Consider the following 26319-nt stretch of genomic DNA (forward strand, 5'->3'; position numbering starts at 1 on the left):
GTGCAATCCTCTTCATTTATACATAACTACTGCAACCTACTCACTGGAATCACCCCCCCCCCCCCCCCGTGTTAGTTGTACTTCTACTGGCAATAGCTCAAATGGCTCTGAGCACTATGGGACTTATGGGACTCAACATCTGAGGTCATCAGTCCCCTAAAACTTAGAACTACTTAAACCTAACTAACCTAAGGACATCACACACACACATCCATGCCCGAGGCAGGATTCCGACCTGCGACCGTAGCGGTCGCGCGGTTCCAGGCTGAAACGCCTAGAACCGCTCGGCCACATTGACCGGCTACTGGCAATATTTCTCCTTTTGTAGCGGTCGCTTCTCCACAGTGTCTCATGGAGTGAGGGCATTAGCATTCCTGATTACGATTTGTCCGTCAAATGGAGCCATTACGCTCTGCGTCCACTTTGGTGCTATTGGGCAGGAGATTCGACTATATGCCATCATGAATTTCAGTCTTTTGCTTGTCAACGCAAACATATCACTAGAATAACCACACACCTCATCACGTAATCTTCACTTAATACATACGTAACACTCATACTAGGCAAAGGAAAGATGCCGAGTGCACCAAGAGCAACAAAACGTTTCGAGTTAGGCAGGTAAACCTACTCTTGAGGGTAGACCAGCCAAAAACATCAAATGATCAAAATGTTTGCGTAACTTTAAAATTGTGTGATGCTTGTTATTTAATCCTGGTAACCCTGCTTTCGCATGTACTACGCATCGACTAAAAAAATCATATGTCTTTCTGCAGCTTTTCATTTTTCACTGTTTTTGATCTGAAAACTAATACACTGTCTGTCCTACCAGGTAATTCTCAGAGCGTCCAAGGCGATCGCTTTGAAGAACATCTCAGAGGTGATTGACGAGATGGTGTCAGCCTGCGTCGGCCGTAATACACAGGTTTGTACTTGAGAAAATCGGCGTTTCTCAAAATCCTTTCCAAAGGCGCTAAAAGAAGTGCACAGAGCCAATGGCAAACATTCTTCCAGCATATCTATCTGCATTAAAACTCAAGACTCTCGCAAGAGAGACACCACAATATTCGCATCAAATTATATTTGGTCATAACTGCTCTGGTCGTTATTTGGAAGTACCGTAGTTTCAGACGTTGTGTTAAATGTATGTTCATCATCGGTAGTGTTTTCCCGGTTGTTTCTTCTGGTGTTCCAGCTAGCTATTTCACTATCTATTATGACCGGGTTGTAATGTGTCAAAATTCCCTTGTACAGTGGTTCCCACACTGCGCATCCCGCGGCATGCTACACAGTCAGCGCGATCATATTCCTGTAATAAACACCTTCTGTTACTATAGTCATGCTGAACAAAAAAGATAAAAAAAATAAAAAATTCGTTGACTCATCTTCACGACTAGTTGTACGGAAAGGAACATGCTGTTCTAATCGACATGATGGCGAGTGCGTATTTCAGAAAGTTTCATTTCTCTTGAAGAGGAAGAGAATTAATGTGTTCCTTGGCGAGTAAAATGACTGTAGGAGCGCCACCACACAGATCTAGCAGCATCCACTAGTCACACATGCAGTCCCGTCGCTGAAGTCGAAGGAAAACTAAAATCCTAAGATTTCAGACGGCGGTAAATCCGCAAATCCAAAATGGCGTAAGCAGGAAATTGCAAAGTGCAAGATGATGTTGGCAGCAAACTAAAAAATTCAATATGATGGGAAAACATAAAAAATTAAAAACTAGATAAAAATCTTTGAAAGTTCCAAAATACTGGAGATGCCAGAATTACATCACTTGCGATTGTGTCCATTATGGTGCCTTGTTCTAAAATATCCATACCATCTGATATTTGCGTCATGTTCAAAAGCATCCAAACGACCTGAAAATAGCACCATGTTCAAAAATCTTCAACGATCAGATACTTTCTGCCATGGTAAAAAGCATTAGAAAGCTTTGAATGTTTTGAGTCATGTCCAAAAATATTCATTCAAAAAAAATTACGCAAATAGTATAACTTGCCGTATTTCCACATGTAATACACGCACTAACAGAAAAAAACGCACCACGAAGGAATCATCCAAATGGGTCGGAAATTGACAGATGAGACGCACATCTGCAGACAAAAAATGATTACAATTTCAGAAAAAATCGATAATTTTTTCAAGGGAAGGAGCCTCACAAACTAAGCACGCCTATAACACGTTAGTCGACTGCTGCCCCTTATACATACAGTTATTAGGCTTGGCTTGGCATTGATTGATAGGGTTATTTGCAGTTGTTGGATGTGCTCCTGATGGACATCGTGCCAAATTCTGTCAAATTGGAGCATTAGATTGACAAAACCGTAAACAGGTTGGCAAGATCTGCCTGTAATGCTAGAAATGTTCTCAATTCGGAAGAGATCTGCAGGCCCCGCTGGCAAACGTAGGGTTTGGCAAACACAAAGACAAGCAGCAGAAACTCTCGCCGTGTGCGGAAGGGCGTTATCTTGCTGAAATGTAAGCCCAGGATGACTTGCCACGAAGGGCAACAAATACCGTCGATGTACGGATGTGGTGTAAGGGTGCCGCAGATCACAACCAAAGAGGCCTGGTGTGGAATTAAATGGTACCCGAGACCATCATTCCTGATTGTCAGATCGCATGGTGAGTGACAGTCAGGTTGTTATCCTGCCACTGTCCTGGACGTCTGCAGACAAGTCTTCACTGGTCATCGAGCCCCGGAATCTCATTGACTGAAACAGAATTTTCTTCAGTGGTGAGTCCAGCTTCCAATTGAGTTCCGATAACCAACAAAGACATGTCTGTAAATGCACTGTACAGTGGTGGGGTAAAAAGTTGATTGTTACCCATTATATGGCCAGACAACCAGGAGTAATGGTCTGGGGTGTCATTTCATATCATAGCAGGACTCCTTTGGCTGTCGTCCGCCCCACTCTTAAGCAAAGTTGTACGTCAACGATATTCTGCTCCCCGTTTTGTTGTCCTTCATGGCAAGCCATTCCTGGACTTATATTTCATCAAGACAATGCCCGTCAACAAATGCCGAGAAATTCTCTGGCATGTTTTTGTGACTGCCAAGCCCTAACTTGGCCAGCAAGGTCACCAGATCTTCCACTAACTGACAACGTTTGGGACATTATGAGCAGGGCCCTCCAACCATCTTGCGATTTTGACAATGTGATACACTCTGTACACATGGTCTAGCGGTAGCGTCTCTGGTTAGTAAACAAAACGTCCTCGGTTCTGAGTTGGAACGCCGCCAGCTCTTGAATTTTAAATAAAAATCAACATTGGCAGCCGAAGACTTCTGGCATAAGAAGCGAACCTCATTCTGGCAACGGCCCTGTCAAAGAGGGCGGTGGAGCGGACAGAAGTTCAGGGCACTCTCTTGCCCTTGGGGTGGGAAACTGCCCCTACAGGAGAAGGAATCAGCAATGGTCAAAGAAATGAGGATGCAGAACGATATTGAAACCACTGTATTAAAGACACTTAATGTGTACCCACAGACATGTGGCCTGTAGCTGAAAAACTGTCATGATGATCTCTCCATTGGCAACAGATTCCGGAATAGGCCCCCTTTCGATCTCCGGGACGGGACTGCCAAGGGGTGGGGGTGGGGGGGGGAACCAACGAAAGGATAACAGTCTACGAGTCGGGCTGTGGAACGTCAGAAGCTTGAACTTGGTACAGACGCTAGATAATCTGAAAAGCGAAATGCGAAGGCTGAGTCTAGGTTGGGGGGGGGGGGGGGGTCAGTGAAGTGAAATGGAAAGAAGACAAGGATTTCTGATCAGATGAGTATAGATAATATCAACATGAGCAGGAAATGGCATAACGGGCGCAAGATTCGTTATGAATAAGAAGGTAGGACAGAGAGTGTGTTTCTGTGAACAGTTAGGTTTTTCTCATCAGAAACGACAGCAAATCAACAGCGTTACATCATGGTGAGACAAAGATTCCGAAACCAGATACTGCATTGTAAGGCGTACTCAGGAGCAGATATGGACTCAGATCACAATTGTATTAGTGTGATGAAGAGAAGGCTGAAGTTTAAGACGTTAGTCAGGGTGAATCAGTACGCAAAGAAGTGGGATATGGAATTACTAAGGAATGAAGAGACATAATTAAATTCCTTAAAGGATATAGATATTGCGATAAGAAATAGTTCAATAAGCAGTTCAGCTGAAGAAGAGTGGTCGTTTCTAACAAGGACAATCACAGAAATTGGAAAGAAAGTCATAGATACAAAGAAAGTAACTGCGAAGAAACAAAGGATAACAGAAGAAAGACTTCAGTTGGCCGATGAAAGAAGAAAGTACAAAAATGTTCAGGGGAGTTAAGTAATACAGAAACACTGAGTCATGAAATAAATAGGAAGTACAGGGAAGCTAAGACGAAATGGCTGCATGAAAAATGTGAAGAAATGGAAAAAGAAATGATTGTCGAAAGGCCTGACTCAGAATAATGAAAAATCAATGGTTGTACCGCTAAGAGTGCATCGGGAATTCCACTATTGCAGAGGAGAGAGCGGACAGGTGGGGAGATTACACTGAAGGCTTCTGTGAGGGGGAAGATTGTCTGACGTGATAGAAGAAGAAACTAAGTCGATTTAGAAGAGATAAGGATCCAGTACTGGTAACAGAATTTAAAAGAGTTTTTGGAAGACTTAAGATACGGCAAAGGGGTAGATCGCATTCCATCAGAATTTCGAAAATCATTAGGAGAAGTGGCAACGAAACGACTATCCACGTTGGTGTGCAGAGTCAGTAAGTCTGGCGATATTCCATCTGACTTTCGGAAAAGTATAATCCACACAATTCCGAGGACTCCAAGAGCGGTAAAGTACGAAAATTAAAGCGTTATCAGCTTAACAGCTCAGGCATCCAAGTTTTTAACGAGAATAATATACAGAAGGATGGAAAAGAAAGTGTTAGATGACAATCAGTTTGACTATAGGAAAGGTAAAGGCACCACAGAGGCAAGTCTAACGCTGCGCTTCGTAATGGAAGCAAGACTAAAGAAAACTCAAGACACGTTCATAGGATTTGTCAGCCTGGGAAGGGCGTTCAACAGTGTCAAATGTATGCAAGATGTTCGAAATTCTGAGAAAAATAGGGTAAGCTATAGGAAGAGACAGGTAATATACAACGAGTACAGGAGCCAAGGGGGAATAATAAGAATGGAAGATCACAAACGAGGTGCTCGTATTAAAAAGGAGGTAAGATAGGGATATAGTCTTCGATCTGTAGATCGAAGAAGCAATGATGGAAATAAAGATAGGTTCAGGAGTGAAATTAAAATTCAAGGTGAAAGGGTATCAATGATACGATTCGCTGATGATATTGCTATCGTCAGAGAAAGTGAAAAAGAATTACATGATCTGCTGAATGGAACGAACAGTCTAATGAGTACAGAATAAGGACTGAGAGTAAATCGAAGGAAGACGAAGGTAATGAGATGTAACAGAAATGATAACAGCTATAAACTTAAGATTAGGATCGATGGTCACAAAGTAGATGAAGTTAAGGAATTCTTCTACTTAGGCGGCAAAATAACCAATGACGGGCGGAGCAAGGAGGACATAAAAAGCAGAGCAGCACTGGCAAGGAGGACACTCCTGGCCTAGAGAAGTCTACTAGTATCAAACCTAGGCCTTGATTTGAGAAAGAAATTTCTGAGAATGCACTTTCTGAGACAGATTTGCATGACAGTGAAACATGGACTGTGGGAAAGCAGGAACAGAAGAGAATCGAAGTATTCGGTACGTGGTGATAAAGATGAATGTTGAAAATTTGGTAGACTGATAATAAGGAATGAGAAGGTTCTGCGCAGAATCGGAGAGGAAAGGAATACGTGGAAAACACTGACAAGAGTAAGGAACAAGATGATGGGACTTCTGTTACGACATTAGGGAATAACTTACATGGTACTAGAAGGTGCGCTGTAGAGGGCAAAAACTGTATAGGAGGACAGAGATCGGGATACATCCAGCAGATAATTGAGGACGTAGGTTGGAAGTGGTACTCTGAGATGAAGAGGTTGGTACAGGAGAGGAAATAGCGGCGGGCCGCATCATACCAGTCAGACGACCGATAGGGTGAAGAAAACGCACTTACTGGACGGAATTTGGAACGACATCCCTCAGGAGCACATCCAACAACTCTGTCAATCAATGCCAAGCCGATTAATTGCTTGCATAAGGGCGAAAGGTTTGCCATTGCGTTACTGATTTGACCAATTTCTGACGATCCTTCTCTTGAATAAACCATCCAATATTTCTGAAATTCTAATCATTTGTTTGTCTGTGTCACATCTACCGAACCCCGTCCCATTTGGATAATTCTTTCGCGATGCGTCCACACACACACACACACACACACACACACACACACACACACACACACACACATCTGTCAAAATTAGTAGCTAAAACATGATGGTGAGCTCACAAAGTGCCCCAATGCTACTCGTATTCTCATGCCTAAATTATCACAAAACGCATGTGGCTCAAAAACAACATCCTAAGCACAAAACACATGTGACTCAAAACATCCTTAACAGGTAGTTGACATTCTGTCTTTAGGACTAAATAAGGTGATGTACCAAAACGAACCTGTCAGGGCCTGTAAGTGCGCAAAACAAATATTGGCTAAAATACTACGCTAAATAGGCAATTATTGGCAGCTACAGGAAGAATGCAATTAATGTGGCCCAAAGCAAAAATGGGTTTATGGACAAACACAAACCTGGACAAACAACATTTTAAGAGGGAAGAAGATAATGGATGATGTACAAAACTAGAAAAACAAAATCTGTAATATTCACTAGCCAACGTCGATTTTTAGTACATTCTATGTAGGCCCAATTGTAGTTACGTACTTACAAACTTTCAAAAAAGGCTATTACATTTATTGTTTTCAGTTGTGATGGCCGGCCTGACTAAAAACGTTTACGTCTTGTACTTGCATAATCAAAATTAAATAATACCAAGAATTAACCGTAATGTTCATAAAAACCATATGTACACGACATAGGCAAAGACAAACGATCTGACCAAAGATAAGATGTATATTTTCGTATTAAGCACGGATTCCTTCCTAATGCACAGAATACGAAATGTTTACGTACAACATGGTCAAAAACACTGGTGGAACAAGACTCCACACACAGAGATGGAAAATTTGTAACTCGAAAATATAGTATTTCACCACAAAAATTCAATTTTGCACCAAAATAAAATTATTTGTTAAAAAAATAAATGATTTCAAGTACAAAAACGCACACACAAGTTTCTTAGGTGTAATGCTCAAACATAATTGCAGATTTATGACTGTGAACAAAAATTCGATCTTTCCACAAAAATTTTTAGAAGTCTCAAAATATGTAGTATTTCGGCCATAATAGTAATCTGCCGGCTAAGTCCACTTCACGAACACTCTAAGCCACTGCTCTCTTATTTTTTGTCTGTCAGCAAAATCTGGTTAAGAAAAAGGAAATTTCTAAGACGTAACTACAACAGTCTGGTCAGCGTTTGCGTTCCATGCAGTCGCCATATTCGCCATTTTCCAAATAAGAAATATATGTCATCCGAGAATATAAGTGTGTCAAGTTTTGTTTCCATTAATGAACATGGTTTGAATGGTTAAAATACACTCCTAGAACAAAAAACGAGGCACCACAGAGGAATTATCTGAATGGGATGGAAATCACGGATGACAACCAAAGGGGTCTTGCTACGAGAAGAAATGGCACCCCAGACCATCTCTCCTGATTGACGTGCTGTATGGCATGTGACAGTCAGGTTGGTACTCCAGCGCTGTCAGGAGCATTTCCAGTCAGATCTTCGGGCTGTAATATCACTGACTGGAATAGAATTGTCTTCAGAGATGTGTCCCACTTCGAACTGAATCCCAATGGCCAGAAAAGACTCTACAAGATTTAAAAAAAAAATGATTAGTATATTGGCGCTACTAATAATACATAGAGGTTAAGGTACAATGGCAATGACCAGTGTTCATTTATTCTTCCACACCTTCTAAACACAATAAACAATCAAATTAAATATATCAAAATCTAAATTATCTATATTACTCGTTATAATACACATGGTTCCCTTATTGTCACCAATTAAATAAGTTATACATTAGTTGACAACAACAATTTGATCTTTGTGTCACGCATTAAAGGGACCAAAGTACATAAAAATTCGTTCTGTAACACTGCAAAACGTACATGGGCACTGCTACTGATCTAATTTAAAGAAAACTTACTGATGAGGATAATTTGATTATTTTTATAAAGGTAAACAATGTTATCGCACATCTAAATTTGTTAAAAACTCGCCTCTAATACCGATATAAAAGTCAGCGAACATTATAGTGACCCTCCATGCTGGTGTAGTGACCTATTTCTGACAATCGATCCCCACAAGTGTACAGTGCTTCATAAACATTCCGTGAAGTGTTAATTTACGTGCAGTGATATAGTTATTCATTGACTTAGCTTTTGTTAGTTATTCCGTGATGTTCATGTCTACACAATTCAGTCACGTGTGTAGTGTTAAGTTATTGCTAAATATATGTGGGAATAAAGGAATTGCTTTCTCCAACACCCACATTTGGCGACTCCGACGAACTACGTTAACATCCGCGTCGGCTTCAGCGTTTAACGAAGTTCCGCAACGTTCACGTTTGTAACTTCCGCGCCAGCCGCGTCGCGCTCGTTTCAGCACGGTAATGACCGATTCGCCAGTCTCAATTCAACCTGAAGCTAGCAGAGCAATTAACAGGGGTGACGATAAAACCACCACCATTCTGGTTACATAATCCTCTATTGTGGTTTGCCCAGTTAGAAAGCCAGTTCGTCCTCGCACAAATATCGGCGGACGAAACAAAGTACAGCTACAGGGTGTTTCAAAAATGACCGGTATATTTGAAACGGCAATAAAAACTAAACGAGCAGCGATAGAAATACACCGTTTGTTGCAATATGCTTGGGACAACAGTACATTTTCAGGCAGACAAACTTTCGAAATTACAGTAGTTACAATTTTCAACAACAGATGGCGCTGCGGTCTGGGAAACTCTATAGTACGATATTTTCCACATATCCACCATGCGTAGCAATAATATGGGGTAGTCTCTGAATGAAATTACCCGAAAGCTTTGACAACGTGTCTGGCGGAATGGCTTCACATGCAGATGAGATGTACTGCTTCAGCTGTTCAATTGTTTCTGGATTCTGGCGGTACACCTGGTCTTTCAAGTGTCCCCACAGAAAGAAGTCACAGGGGTTCATGTCTGGCGAATAGGGAGGCCAATCCACGCCGCCTCCTCTATGTTTCGGATAGCCCAAAGCAATCACACAATCATCGAAATATTCATTCAGGAAATTAAAGACGTCGGCCGTGCGATGTGGCCGGGCACCATCTTGCATAAACCACGAGGTGTTCGCAGTGTCGTCTAAGGCAGTTTGTACCGCCACAAATTCACGAAAAATGTCCAGATAGCGTGATGCAGTAAACGTTTCGGATCTGAAAAATGGGCCAATGATTCCTTTGGAAGAAATGGCGGCCCAGACCAGTACTTTTTGAGGATGCAGGGACGATGGGACTGCAACATGGGGCTTTTCGGTTTCCCATATGCGCCAGTTCTGTTTATTGACGAAGCCGTCCAGGTAAAAATAAGCTTCGTCAGTAAACCAAATGCTGCCCACATGCATATCGCCGTCATCAATCCTGTGCACTATATCGTTAGCGAATGTCTCTCGTGCAGCAATGGTAGCAGCGCTGAGGGGTTGCCGCGTTTGAATTTTGTACGGATAGAGGTGTAAACTCTGGCGCATGAGACGATACGTGGACGTTGGCGACATTTGGACCGCAGCTGCAACACGGCGAACGGAAACCCGAGGCCGCTGTTGGATCACCTGCTGCACTAGCTGCGCGTTGCCCTCTGTGGTTCCCGTACGCGGTCGCCCTACCTTTCCAGCACGTTCATCCGTCACGTTCCCAGTCCATTGAAATTTTTCAAACAGATCCTTTATTGTATCGCTTTTCGGTCCTTTGGTTACATTAAACCTCCGTTGAAAACTTCGTCGTGTTGCAACAACACTGTGTTCTAGGCGGTGGAATTCCAACACCAGAAAAATCCTCTGTTCTAAGGAATAAACCATGTTGTCTACAGCACACTTGCACGTTGTGAACAGCACACGCTTACAGCAGAAAGACGACGTACAGAATGGCGCACCCACAGACTGCGTTGTCTTCTATATCTTTCACATCACTTGCAGCGCCATCTGTTGTTGAAAATTGTAACTACTGTAATTTCGAAAGTTTGTCCGCCTGAAAATGTACTGTTGTCCCAAGCATATTGCAACAAACGGTGTATTTCTATCGCTGCTCGTTTAGTTTTTATTGCCGTTTCAAATATACCGGTAATTTTTGAAACACCCTGTATGTGGTTGCAGCACTTACAGAATATCTAGCAGCAGAAGTACAAGATATCTTAGCCGCACCACCGGATACCGATCGTTATGCATCCATTTAAAACACATTAATAACGCGTTTGTCACAATCAGAGGCAAAACGGCTAGAGAAGCTACTACGCACTGAAGAACTCGGAGATCGCACTCCATCACAACTGTTACGACGTTTGCGTACACTGTAACTGATGATGTGCTACGAAATATATGGTTGTCTCGCTTGCCGTCAGATACTCATAACACTCTCACGTTATGTGCAGGCGATTTAAACGCACTGGCAAAAACGGCCGACAGGTTAACTGAAATGTATCCCACACCAAGTGTCTCAGCATTAACGCCAAAACAAGAAAATTCGCCCACAGTGACGCTAGTCTCCCTACAATCACAACTGGCAGAGTTGACCGCACAGGTAGCCGCATTACAAACAACGCACAACCGTCAACGGCCACGCCGCCGACGGTCACGAAGTCGCAATCGATCACCATCACTACAGAACTTATGCTGGTACCACAAGTACCACCTTGCAAGTGGAAACATGAAGCAGACACCGTAGCAGCGATAACTTCCAGTGCAAACACTCGCCGACTTTTTGTGGCAGACCGCGGAACAAAACTACAGTTTGTCGTCGATACAGGCGCAGAAGTATCCTTATATCCAGCAAACCGCCTATCACGCCGGAGCTGCGACGACTGTTATCTGTTCGCCGCCAATGACTCCAAAATTAGAACATACGGTCGAGTAACATTATTCCTTTTGGAGCTACGCCGTGTGTTTGAATGGCAATTTACAGTGGCAGATATATCACAGCCTATTATCGGAGCAGATTTTTTGTCCTTCTACAACTTACTGCCAGATCTGCGACGTCAGCGACTAATGTATTTGACTACTAGTCTGCATACAACAGGAAAAGTCCGTTCTATCACACCACTAGAGGTACGCACAGTCACAGGCGACACACCATATATACGATTACTGAAAGGATACCCCGAGATCACACAGCAATCGCCTACTCTCCCACCAGTCAAGCATACAACCGTCCACCACATTTTGACCACGCCAGAGCCACCAACTCACGCTCGGCCTAGACGTTTAACGGCAGAAAAGCTAAAAGTGGTAAAGCAGGAAATTCGCAGCATGCTGTCACAAGGTATCTGCAGAGTTTCTAGTAGCAGTTGGGCATCCCCAATTCACATCGTGCCTAAAAAGAAGAATGCATGGCGCCCCTGCGGTGACTATCGCCAACTCAATGCAAGGACCATTCCAGACCGGTACCCAGTTCCACATATAGAAGACTTTTCAGCAAATGTTCACGGTAAGACTATATTTTCTACCATTGATCTAGTTCGAACTTACTATCAGATCCCTATAGCTGCAGAAGACATTCCTAAAACAGCGGTGACAACACCATTCGGTCTATTTGAATTCACCCGAATGCCATTCGGACTATGTAATGCCGCCCAGACCTTCCAACGTTTTATGGATGAGGTTACAAGAGATTTAGATTTTTGCTATGTGTATATAGATGATTTATTGTTGATGTCTGCATCGGAAGAGGACCACTTACAGCATTTGGCACAAGTGTTTGACCGCCTACGCACACATGGACTAGTAATTAATCCTGCCAAGTGTGTTTTTGGTGAGAAAGAGGTCCACTTTCTAGGATATTTGGTGAATGCACAGGGTATTCGACCGCCACACAGTAAAGTAGAGGCCATAAACAAATACCCCCGCCATGTCACAGTCAGAGAATTACGACGATTCATTGGAGTAGTGAATTTCTACCAACGCTTCATTCGCAATCATGCACTGATAACTGCACCATTGAATGAACTACTTAAAAGCGCACCTAAACCTAACCACAGTGTGCATTGGACTATCGAGACGGACACCGCGTTTCGCGCCAAAGAAAATGCTATAGCAGAGGCCGCACAATTAGCACACCCGGTCGCGCATGCTCCACTCGCTCTCATGGTTGATACTTCGTCCACTGCCATTGGTGTCGTACTTCAGCAACAAATTGATCAGTTATGGCAGCCCATTGCATTCTATAGTCATAAGTTATCACCATCTCAGCAACGTTGGGCAACATATTACCGCCGCTTATGCGGCAGTAAAAAGATTCAGACACGCATTAGAAGAGCGACAGTTCGCGATTTACACAGATCATAAAACGCTTACCTATGCCTTTAAGGTAAAGCCAGAGAAAGCATCGCCCAGGAAGCTGCGACACTTAGACTATATCAGCCAGTTCACGACCAGCATTGTGTATGTGGAAAGGAAGCTAAATGTTCCAGCTGATGCACTTTCTCGCATAGAAGCAGTGTCCACAGTAGCAGATGACATCGCACAGGTGGAAGCGGTCACAAAGGCCATTGATTACGACGCCCTCGCGCATGCGCGACAATGTGATAGTGAGTTGCGTGATCTATTGCAACAAGAGAAAGGATTGAAGCTACAGCTCGTGACATTTCCCGAAGCAAGCATTGAGTTGTACTGTGACGTAGCAAGAGGAAAGATACGTCCATTTGTGCCACAGCAATTCAGAACACAGGCAGTTGCATCAGTGCACAATCTGTCGCGCCCAGGAGTAAGAGCCACACTCAGATTGGTCAAACAAAAATTTGTATGGCCATGTATGCACACAGACGATAAAACATTTGTGAAGCAATGTTTGGCGTGCCAGAGGAATAAAATCACACAGCACGTCAGGGCACCATTAGGCACATTTCTTCCACCAAATCAGCGTTTTGACCTTGTGCATGTTGACATCATCGGCCCACTCTCGACATCGGAAGGCTACAGTTATTGTCTCACGGTGATTGACAGATTTACTAGGTGGCCTGAGGCATTTATAATGAAGGACATCACTGCAGAAACTATAGCTCGAACATTTTTTCGTGGTTGGATTGCCCGGTTTGGAGTTCCACTGAAAATTACAACTGATCAAGGACGACAATTTGAAGCCTACGTTTTCAAAGCATTGGCTACGTTATTAACTACGAAACGCATACGCACCACGGCATACCACCCCGCATCAAATGGCATGGTTGAGCGTCTTCATCGACAGTTAAAGGCAGCACTGAGACGTCACGCAACACCGAATTGGACAGAGACACTACCTATCGTACTTTTGGGTCTACGAACGTCATTCAAAAGTGATCTGAAAGCAACAGTAGCAGAACTGGTGTGTGGACAAACGTTACGCCTACCTGGAGAATTTCTGCACAGCAAGGCAGATGATAAAAATCACAGCCTCAGAATTCGCCACATGATTAAGAGAGCATATACGCCAATTGAGACCAACAATGCCCGGAAACCAGCTTGGGAGACAGTCGTTCGTTTTTGCGGAGCTAGACAAGTGCACGCATGTATTCTTACGCAGTGATACTGTGCGTAAACCACTGCAGCCACCGTATGACGGACCATATCTGGTAGTCAGTAGGGATACCAATACTTTCCGCATAATAATTAACGCTACACCCACCACAGTTGCAGTGGACCGCATCAAGCCTGCATTTCTGCACGCAACAGACACCACAGCTACCACTGAACACAAACCAGAGAAGACAGGAGAAGCTACAAGGTGTGTCCCTGTACCCCATGAACACCACAACGCTCAGCGAACACCAGTCACTGCAACACCAAGACCGACGTCGAGGACTACTACACCACTTCCTGACACAAACACTGACACACGTGACGCACCGCCCGGTTTCAAGAAAGAAGTAGTTACAAGAGCTGGACGGCGTGTGAAATTTAATCTGCGGTATCGTTAGCATTAAAGGGGGGAGTCATGTAGTGACCTATTTCTGACAATCGATCCCTACAAGTGTACAGTGTTTCATAAACATTCCGTGAAGTGTTAATTTACGTGCAGTGATATAGTTATTCTTTGACTTAGCTTGTGTTAGTTATTCCGTGCTGTTCATGTCTACACAATTCATTCATGTCTGCAGTGTTTAAGTTATTGCTAAATATATGTGTGGGAATAAAGGAATTGTTTTCTCCAACACCCACACTGGCATATTAAGCAGTTGAGCATGTTTGTCATGTTCTGCTTATGATACTAAATCAAGCTGTCACACTTTGGACACTACATGTGATTATGATAAAACAGCATATTGAACAATACTAATCACATTCAAGTTGGACTGAAATAAAGCTCACTTGCTTTCAGTTCACCACTTTCAGAGTCAGTCAAACATTACAGGATAGCCATGTTATAGAGGTATGGTAACGAACAGACTCATAAAGCGACATGTTACGACATATTTATAACATATTTGCCCACATTACAGCAGAAGTCTAACAGTTTGTCTCACGCATCAGCATGTTACAGCAAAATTGCAATACAGTTATAATTTGCCCCTACTTCACCAACTAAGCAGGCTGAGACGTGGCTGGCCAGTTGGAAATAGATCCAACAAGCAGAAACAAACATTCAGGAAGTCGAAATTTAACAAGTCAAGACTTGTTCCAGAAGCAAAACTCTTACAAGTAAACCTACCAAAAGGATACACTTCGAATTCTGATTGACTTTGAATATGTTTATAAGTCCCACATGGCCATTAATCGGATGAAATACCCCTTGAAAGAAATTGAGTTTAATATTTTTGAATGAATATCATTGAAATGGTAACAGATATAAAAAACTTCAAATAAAAGTTCTATCGTTTTTAATATACATTACAACGATACACCCAGATTTTTGAATTTCACTCCCCTGCTTACTATTTTATTTCTAATTTCGACATTTGACGAAGAACAAAACGAATAGCACCGTTAATACCAAATGCAGTCATTTGTGATGAACTGGTATTGTAAAAATGCATATGTTAGAAATAAGCTAAAAATATCTCCATACCACTATATGTGCACCCAAATGTGTCTGCTTCCATACCAGTTGTCATGTTGAATTGTGTAATTAGTATTTCCCACATAAATATATTCTGAAAGTATATTCTACACACATTGCTCAATATTTATTTTTTCTTTTATTTTTCATTTAATCTTTTATTGTATTTGTGTTTTCTTTTTACATTTGCTGTATTTTTTCACGTTGTATCGTTTTCAATTTTAAGTAGTTTATGTATGTAACTGTTTGTACATTATTGTTCTAACATTATTGTAAATCTGCACAATAATGAGGAAGTACACAATCGTTCAGGTCAAAAAATGCTGAATGCGCTTTGATTTTGAGCACCAAGCATAAAGGATTTCGAAAACAATTACTTTTTTCACAAAACAGATTAAATATAATAGAACTTTAACTGTTTGTACATTATTGTTCTAACATTATTGTAAATCTGCACAATAATGAGGAAGTACACAATCGTTCAGGTCAAAAAATGCTGAATGCGCTTTGATTTTGAGCACCAAGCATAAAGGATTTCGAAAACAATTACTTTTTTCACAAAGCAGATTAAATATAATAGAACTTTTATTTGAAGGTTTTTTTGTATCTGTTACCATTTCGACAGTATTCATTCAGAAATATTAAACTCAGTGTCTTCAAAGGGATGTTTCACATCTTAAATCCTCTGGTCATATATAAAAAGTATGTGTCTCTTATTTACCTCTACACTGCAACACATTCAAAGCCAATCAGAATCGGTAGATTTAATTTTTAATCAGATTCGCGACGCCATGTGTGTGCAGGTCACTACCATATCCAAGATATCACAAGCCACATCAAGTGTTATGACATCATGATAACATCACATGAGGGTCGTTGACCTCGACTGCATGATGTTCTAATCCAAGATCGGAGAATCCATTATGTCACTGTTGTGTTATATGGGTCATTAAAATGAAACACCCAAGCATAGTGCAATAGTTACCAGCCAAAAAAAAAACCAATTGTTAACATCACATAAACCGACCATCATTGGCCGCCAGAGATAATGGTAGTCATCTTGTAAAATGACTGTCACTTTCAAACCTGTCATCATTGTCACCAACCAACAGTATCTGGGATAATAAAGGTCACCCCATAAATTGAACTTCACTGCCCTCAGCATTATTGCTCCGGGCACCTTGTGAACTGACCATTATTGTCCTCCAGAGGGTAATGGTGCTCCTCTTCCAAACTGAGCATCATTGCTACCTTCAGGGGATAATGGTGGTCACCAGGTAAACTGACCATCATTGTCTTATGAGTACAGATGGTCGGGCTTTAAATTAAATCATAGTGTCCAACGATAATTGCAGTCATCCTGTAAATGAACCATCATTGTCCCAAGGATAATGATGGTCACCTTGTAAACTGACCATCATTGTCCCCACTGGGCAGTTTACTATATTTTTGCTATAACATCGTGATGTTTAGGGCATTTCGTTTCAATTTTGCTGTAACATTGAGCTGTATGGCGTAATTCGTTACATTTTTGCTGTAAAATGGCGATGTATGGGGTTAAGCGGCATGTAATCTCCACTGTGCATTAACAGACGGTGACAAACTTTTGTACTGCGAGATAAAGTTAATACTCCAGCATGAGGTTTCTGTAACGATTGACTACGAAAAAACTGAATCGGAAAGAAGCAAGTTTTATTTCAGACCAATACAAAAGTGTATTAGTATTGTGAATACGCCGTTTCGTTGCAGTGGCATGCAGTTTCCACAGTGTGACAGTGTGATATAGTATTATTAGCAGAATATGAAAAACATGTTAAACTGCAAGATGAAGTTAATACATTAGCACAGAGGGACACTAAGATGTTTGACTGACCTTGATATCGGTTTTACAGAACAGTTTTTGACAAGTAGGTGTGTAAATATGATTGTTTACTTTGACATAAATGATCAAACTATTCTCGTTGATAAGTTCCCTTTAGACTGTAAGTTAGATGAGCAGCAGTGGATATGTGTGATTTGTAATGTTCTAGAACTGAACTTAAAGTTTCTTTCAGTAGTGCCAAGCAGTAAGCTGTGCATATTTTAATAAGTTCTACGGACATTTCAGATTTGAAAATATTTAATTTGAGAGTCCATTGTGCTCAGATGGAGTGGTACAGTTATTGAACTTTGGTAGTCACCAGTCAAGCGAAAAATGCAATTTTTATGAGTAGCTCCAATATGCTAGCGATGCGAGTATCTTTTTAAGCTTATGGAACTATCAAGTCTTGACAGCAGTCCCAATATGTTTGTTGCTCAGAATCTTAAATATTTTGAGAATTATTTCAGTTTTAGTGCAAAGATCGGATTTTTGTTAACGATCAGAAACCTGTAACTAAAATTCCTTACAACAATAAGCAACCCGTGTGTTATTGTACTCAAAATCTGTATTTAGTCTGATAAATAATTTGATTTTAGTGCAAAGATCGAATTCGTATGATGATTGAGTGTATTTTCAAGATATTAACGCCGCACGGAGTGGCCGCGAGGTCTAGGGCGCCATGTCACGGATTGCGCGTCTCCTCCCACCGGAGATTCGAATCCTCCCTTGGGCATTGGTGTGTGTGTGTGTTGTTCTTAGCATAAATTAGTTTAAGTAGTGTTTAAATCTAGGGACCGATGACCTCAGCAGTTTCGTCCCGTAGGAATTCGCTCACATTTGAAGATTTTGCAGAAGATATTAACCTTTCATCTGTGTCTGTGAAACCATATTCTACCATTGTTTTTATCCATATTGAATGTAAACATTTTGTATTCCATTTCATATTACGAAAACATGCAGTTTAAGTGTTGCATCACAGTGAAGATCTTCTCAAAACACTTCCTTTCCATCCTAAAATGGCGCACAATCAGTTCGTTTGTCTTTGACCATGTTGAGTATTTACATCTGCTATTTTGAATCACTGCTATTAGATCTTGGTATTATCTATTGCTTGATTATATGAATATAGCCTTTATGCGTTTTAGAGAGCCCTGGTACCATAGTTCCGACTGGCAATGTGGCAGGTTTCCTTGAATGTTTGCCTCGTGCATAACTTCAAATATGCCTGGATCGAATGTACGAGGATCATTCAGTAATCAAAGAGAGAAATTGGTCTGGAGAAAAAAGCTTTTATTTTTGCAAAACAATACTTTTTCCGCTTTTCAACATACGCTTCTTGAATACTTATGCACTTGTTCCAACGGACCACAAGCTTTTTTGTTCCAGCTCCATAGAACTCTTTATCTTGATGTTTGAATCAATTTCCCACAATCTTTTTAACATCCACCCTGTCCTGGAACCTCTTCCCGCGTAATGCCTCCTTCCGTGCACCAAACAAATAGAAATCACTACATGCTAAATCAGCACTGTAAAGGGGATCAGGCAATTCTTCCCAGCCCATTTTGTCGATGGTTTCACGGGTTAGTTGAGCAATATGAGGACGTGCTTTGTCTTGCTGGAGGATCACATCTCTCCTCTGAGATCCACGACGTCTCTCTCTCATGGCTGGCTTCACCTTGTTTAAAAGCAAATTCGAATAGTATTGGCTGTTCATTGTACGCTCCTCTTCGAGATAATCACAAAAAACTGGACCTTCAGCATCCCTAAACACCATCAACATGACTTTTACTGCTGATGCTTGGGTTCTGAATTTTTCTAGACACGTGAGTTGGTGTGGTTCCTCTACATGCTTTGTCTTTTTGATTCTGGCCCATAATAGTGAACCCAAGTTTCATCATAACTTAAATTGTTGATGAGAAAGTGCTCACCTTCCCTTTAATGACGTTCCTTTAGCTCTGTGCTCTCTCTCAACCTCGTTTCCCTGTGTAGCCGCGTTAACTCCTTTGGGACCCATCTTGCACATATTTTGCGGTACTTCAGCTTGTTACAGGTAATGTTATGAACTGTAGCAGTACTAACTTGAACCTCACCAACTATCATTTCCACAGTCACAAGCGGTCGGCACGATTAATGTCATCAGTTCGACTTTCAAATCAAGAGTTAAAACTGCTACTGGTCGGACGGAACAGTGTTCGTCAGTCACTAAGTCGCGACCATTTTTGAACTGCTCTACCGACTTGTAAATATTTGCACGATTCATATAACCTACATCATAAACTTTAGACATTCTATAGTATACAAGGTGTAAATTTTAAATTGACAAACCAGAATAACTCGAAAAATAAGCTTCACACGAAAAAATGTGTAGAAACCATAGTTGATTATCCTCGAGGGGGATATCCACTGGTGCTAAAATTAGCACTCCACCCCAGCCCCCTGGGGGTGGGGCGGGAGGCAACTTTAAAATTTCAAATGGGAGCCTCCATTTTTTTATTGATGAATCAGATTCTACATAAAAAACTACCTACATTTTGTCTTAAACATCTGTTTTGATTCTTGGTAGTTGGCGCTGTCATTCAAGAGAACCCATGTTCTCATTTTTGCGTGGAAAATGGTTATGGATAAATAAAAAATTCTTACTTACTTCGTAAATTTTGATTCGCTAACAGGGTGGAGTTTGAGAGAGGAATTAGAGTTTTACAAATATTAACCCACATATTAATTTTTATTATAAAAAATTAGGTTCGTGACTGAGTTTTTTAGTTAATGAGTTCACTCGTTAGTAAGTAGGATATTTGGTTAGTCAGTTAGCTAGTCAGATGATTTGTTTGATAATTAATAGTTGTGTGGTCTCATGACCACGAAACAAACAAAACTTATCCGAATCTGCGGAAGAAATTAAGTGCACTCCTTCACTAAGGGTAGCTAAATGTTCAGCGCGTCTGACTGCCAAGCAGTGGACCTCGATTCGATTCCCGGTCAGGTTGGAAATTTCTCCTCTTGGAGAGTGGTTATTGTGTTGTCCTCATCATGATCGATACATAAGTCGTCCAACTGAGAAGACTTGCAACTCGGCGGCCGTGAAAAGCATGAAACCGCAATACATTTAATCTTCCAATGCGAAGCATTCTAAGTTAAAAGTCACAGAATATTTGGTTAATCATATCTTGAAGAAATTGTGTCTAATAAAGACTTGGTAAAGGGTCTCCTATTGGCTTGCCTTACTGTAATAACGGAGAGGGAAATCACACAGTAAACAGTTTTGGTACAGGCAACAGCGGGCTAAAGCCACTTTTGCTTTGTCTCTCTGTGTAAATCAGTCCCATTTACTAATGTCACAGACAAATGGTAACATCTCATCTAAACCAGAAACAATCAGTAAAAAAATCTGACTCAGGTGTAAACAGCTTTTTTTAAACGTGACATGAAGAATAAAACAATATAGATTCTTGTGGCAGTTTCATAGACCTACTGGACCGTAAAATACATCTACAGATACACATGTTGGTAACTCTTCAGTCGTAGAAAGGGTAACATCGCTTCTGAACTGAATTGTAGGGATATAACTGATGAGCCACAGGTAGCAAGCATATTTAATAATCCTTCCTTAAATAGAGAAGAAAGTATAAAGAAAACAGTTTAAGAGAAAAATCACAGCAGTATGTTGGGGAAAAAACTCTCATAAAATGCTTTCATATGGATGTGTCACCAACATCTCCTACTAAAATGAAGAAAATTATGTATTCTCTCAAAAATAAAAGCTCCCGGGATTTCATGGTATTTCCGATCGAGTATTATAGATTTGTTCTCATATAATAAACCCTCTCTTATCTGAAATTTGTAACACATCAACAGTCAAGATGTTTTTCCACAAAGATTGAAATATGCCTTTGCTAAACCTGTCTTTAAGAAAGATGGTAAGAGAGATGTCATTAACTACTGATCTGATCGCTATTGACATCATTTTACAAACTTTTTGAGAAAATGACGTATTGTAGAATAGTATCTCACCTGAGCAACAACCATATCCTCACAAAATTACATTTGGATTTCAAAAGAGTTACTGACAATTCCAATTACATGTTCCGTCATCAAGTTTTACAAGCATTAAATAAAAACATATTGATGGCTGGTATTTCCTGTATCATATCTAAGATCTTTAAGTGTGTGAATCAATATTCTTCTAGATATGTTGAGGGTTTGTGGGATTGATGATATAGCCAACCAAGAGATAATGTCATATCTGACCAAAATAATGCAGAAAGTTGTACTTAGTAATTCAACCAAGGTAGTCCAGAGGCATTATTATAACTGCGGAAAAATCACGTATGTCTATCTCTAAGCATCAACCTTAGGCCCAGTATTGTTCCTCCTGTATGTAAACAATCTTTTCTGTAATATACAACAAGCGAGTTCAGCTCTTTTTGCAGGTGACCGGTTATCTGCAAATCGTCCCACCCTCGACTTAAAAAAGCCACAACATATCCAGTTCTGCACATCTAAGGGTACTACACGGACAATAAGTGTAACACAGGATGAGAAAATAATAAATGGGATGGAAGTGGCCACACTGATGATAATTTAAACATGACAAAGCACATTCTGGAAATCCAAAAAAAAACTTAATTCAGCCACATTTGCACTTACAGTCATTGCAAATCTTTGGGAGAGACAAATTAGTAATCTGACATATTTTGCATATTTTCTTTCAGTATTCTCACATGGAATGATGTTCTGGGGTAAATTCATTGGCCAAAGCATGCTGTAAGAATGACACGTGCTCACCCAAGAACATCTTGTAGACATCTACTTGTGGATGTACACATTTTGACCACTGCTTCACTGTACATTTGTTCCCTCATGAAGTTTGTTACAAATAACCCAAATCAGTTCAAAACTAATAACGACGCAAGAAAAAGCTGCATAATGCTGCAATCAAAAATTTGTTCACTTGTCCAATGATTTAAAATGTCTGACAGCAAAGTAAAAACTGAAAATGAACTGAACAAGTTTCGCCTTGACCACTGCTTGAATTTCGTAGGAAAATTTCTGTTATTGTAATGTGTAAAAGATGATGTGTGGGAATTACTAACTCACTCCTGCATGTCTTCTGTTTTATTTAATATAAATTAATTAAACACCTAATCAATGATCAGCATAAAGGTGTATTTTCAAAATAATTTGTGATGTGTACTTATCCAGCATAGAACATGAGAGTAACTATTTCATCCAGTTGGAGGATATGAAGTAGAATTCAGACCGGAAACAGAAAATACCGATTCAATGGCGCAACACATCCGCAATAGTTGCACAGCATTAACGTTTTTATGTCGATTTTTAATTCGAACAGTAGCAGTCATACTTATTAGCAAATAGACCATTACATTTTAGTGTTTTTCATATTTCTATTCATTTGCTTTCATCTGATTTCAGAGAGTACACATGCCTGGTTTCATACCGACAATAATAATGACGGTAGCTGCCAACCTACCAGACTGGCTGAGAGAGATCCTATCCCAGGCATGCCTGACGATAATAAAAATAATATGGGGATAAGAAAGTTGTTGACACAACGTCTGAAGGAAGAACGTTCTTAGGTGGATGAGAAGGGCGTCCAGACAGAGGTGCAAAGAGTCCCGTCAGTACTTGTCGTGTGGACGCGGAAAACACTTGTCAGTAACGTTACTCGATTATGTACTTCCTATTACGTATGTGAAATACTATTAATTAACAATAAATTTTTAATTTAATGTTGTCTTTTATTTACTGGTATATTTCTGAAGAAAACTGTTGCCCTTCCTCAGATACACGTACCGCCGACCGATTGTGAAGAGGTCTCTTTGAAATTGGAAGTCGCATACAAGTAGAAAATAGAAACTATGACATGTGTTTTCGGTCTTTATGCAGAAGAGCATTTATGAACACTCATTTAATAATCCTATACTGTCAATATCTGAATTCATTTTCAAACAAATTTTCTCTACAAACACACAAGCAAATTTTATTGTTTGGGTATACAACCAGCACGGGTCAAAAAAACTCAGGAGAAAAAACTTGCAGTCGAAAGGAATTTTCAGTAGCCCTCTGTACTGTCCTAATACCCTTGGACGTGTACCACCTGGCCTTTTCATGCGTTCTGGATTTTTCCCTAGATTTCTATTTTCATGCATTACTTTGGAGTTTCATTTGTGCGCCCAAAATTTAGCATTCTCCTGCACTTCACCATTTCAAGTGCTTCGAGTTTGATGTAAGTTTTTTCCCACTGATCACGTTTGATCAAAGAATACAGCACTGTCCTATAGATGCACTGCCTCCGAAACACTCTGTTTTCGGTCTCTGGTCGTCACCGATACTATATCTTTTGATGATAAATGCTTGCTTTCCAAACTTTGTCTCACGGCAACAGTCTTGTAATACATACGTCACACGACACCCTTTCACGCATATTAATAAAAGAGATTCTGTTGTAGCAAATGGTATTTTTATGAAATAGTCATTTTTATATTTCGTTGCCAAACACATAATTACGCATTAAACTACTTTTCCCAATACAGAACATTTCAATACTATTATAAATTCAGGGACTCACGTAAGCCTGACGTGCATTACAAACCCCTCTTACGTTAGCTCGAATGTAGAACAAATTCACACCAACTTCCTCATCTAATTACCACATTTAATTGTTTTTGTAATTATTGATTATATAAAATGCACTTTCACATGAATATGTTGTAGAAAACCGAAGCAAAACTATTAGTGCTCTTTTACATAGGTGAGAGTAATCTTGCTGAACTGAAATACTGACGTTGCGTGTATCTGATTCTTAATACTTAGCTTTTAAAGTGCGGTTGTTCGTCAGGTCTGCTAAATCTTCCTCTTCAACAGGTTGAAGTTCACAAGCGCTGAAAAGAGCGAAAGGTTATCTTAACTAGTGTTACCTGTTTATACCTAGTGTTGGGAAATATCCATCTCTGTCAGTTATACTAATTGGTCATGAGTCAATGGTTGTATTTTATTACTAACTGCACGTTTAGATATCAATGGTCAAAAATTACTTTGTTTTGTTTTTCCTCAACGATACCTCGACGTTATCTCTTAAGGTTCACATTTTGTCTGAGGCGACAAGGAGATCTGCACCCTTACCTTTCAGATTAGCATTTATCTGGTTGAGTATTTCAAACAAATCAGAAAGGAAAGCTAGCTGCGTGTTCCAGAGCTCATCTTTTAATGCATCCACAAACTCGGTTTTGTTTTCTTGCACAAATCAGCAATACAGCCATCAGCTCATACACACGACTAAGTATTCTTCTACTGGCGAGCTAGCTAGTGGAATTCTGTTATCAACTGAACTACCCGAGCGTACTGGCGGAAGTAAACCTGTGAGAATGGCTCGTGAGTCCTGCCCGGTTAGCTCAGCAGGTTGAGCACCTGCTTGCAAAAGGCAAAGGTCCCGAGTTCGTGTCCTGCTCTGGCACACAGTTTTAATCTACCAGGAAGTTTCATATCAGTGCACACTCCCCTACAGAGCGAAAATTCATTCTGGGAAGTCTGCTGATTCTTCTGTCTTAGAGTTTCTTTGAAATAGTCAAAACTATCCCTTGCAGTTTGTGTTTTGTTGAGCTACGGCGCAGTGATTTTTTCTGTACCATACTTGCACTGGAAAGTTTTTCTGCATATACCACATGCTCCGATATAGGACATCCTTCATCTCTACACCACGTGAACCCCGTTTTTAAGTATGAGTATTTTTCATTGTAAAGCCTCAATTTCATGTTCTTGCTACTGCGTGATGGCGTGGAACAAACAATGATTTGAGACACACTATTTGATTGTTGTTCTGTATCTACTGAAGTTACAGACACTTTGCTTGACTGTTGCTCTGCATCTGATCTTTCACAAACTTCCACAGATCTCATTCTAACAATAAATTTACCTATTTATGACGCTCCTGTAACAATAGAGAACGCCAATGTACAGCAGTAGACATGAGACATATTGTACCATAATTGCAAGTTACAGACACAAACTAGTGGAACTCAACACGCCCATCTTTCGCTTTGTATGTGTTATATGGTATGGTTACCCAGTACGAAGAGAAAGTTGTTTTGCATTATTTTATCACATGTTTTTTTTCATTATTTTCTTTTACATTCTGAATTTACTAGTCTCATGACATTCTTAGTTCTATTATTCAACATTCTGGTGCGTCGGTACACACAGTTCGGAAATCTCTGCTCTACATTCTATCTCCCATAGGGTGTCAACCATAATATGCAATTTTGGACCTCTGATAGACGTATTCCGTTTCTTGCTATGTACACTTACCAACTGTTTACTACATTTACGTTACCATATGTATTCTAAAACAATAACGTTCAGTAAAAAAACCTCAAATTCAAAGACAATATATTATGAAAATACAGGCGGGAGGAGAGACAGCACTTTTTTGTGTTTTATGTCCTTCATTTCTGGTTTGAAAATCTAATTCTGCAAACGTGTCTCAAAACTACTCTCATATTTGATTAAGACGTGACTTTCTTTCGTCTTAATTGAATACCCCACTTAATTCCTATTGTGCGAACGTGTCTCCAAACTACTCTCAGATTTGATTAAGACGTGACTTCCTTTCGTCTTAATTTGATACCCCACTTAATTCCTATTGATGTGTGTTGAAATCAAATTGATTCAGAATCTCTTCAATGTTTATATCTAGTCCTGTAGCATTTACCTGCTCTCACTTCCTTAGGTACTGTAATCCAGTAAAGCGCAATTATCCGTCACATTGGATCGTCGCTTAAGGGGCTCCGGAAAGGCTCAAAATCATGAAAAGTTCAATTTTTAGTTTTTTGCGTTTTCTGAATCTGCAGACTATTACCTTTTAATAGATATATAATTTATTCAATTCCGAAGACTACAACTATTTTTAAATTTTTTTTGAAATGTGTTCTACATGGGCGTGACCCACTGTGGCGCTGTTAAACTGCTGTCAAATGGTGTTATTATTAACGTCCGTGTTCATCAGGTACATTTTAGTGATGTGAGATAAAGTATGTGTTGTGGCTAACCTGTGATGGTTCAATATATATCGCTGGAGTGATTGTCGATTGTTTCATGTTTATTTACTCTGTCGTTATATCGA

General features: G+C 40.4%; 1 protein-coding gene across 1 annotated transcript in view; it reads left to right on the top strand.

The window, feature by feature from the left end:
• LOC126166000 (estradiol 17-beta-dehydrogenase 2-like) overlaps positions 1-22880 on the top strand; it is a 413320-nt gene extending 390440 nt beyond the window's left edge. The window contains exons 6-7 of the mRNA XM_049920367.1: positions 830-922; positions 22614-22880. Coding sequence (XP_049776324.1) covers positions 830-922; positions 22614-22736 — 216 coding nt within the window. The 3' untranslated portion in view covers positions 22737-22880. The remainder of the gene's footprint in view (positions 1-829; positions 923-22613) is intronic.
• Positions 22881-26319: the final 3439 nt, after the last annotated feature.

This window comes from Schistocerca cancellata, chromosome 1, assembly GCF_023864275.1.
Source record: "Schistocerca cancellata isolate TAMUIC-IGC-003103 chromosome 1, iqSchCanc2.1, whole genome shotgun sequence".
Classification (NCBI taxonomy): Eukaryota; Metazoa; Arthropoda; class Insecta; order Orthoptera; family Acrididae; genus Schistocerca; species Schistocerca cancellata.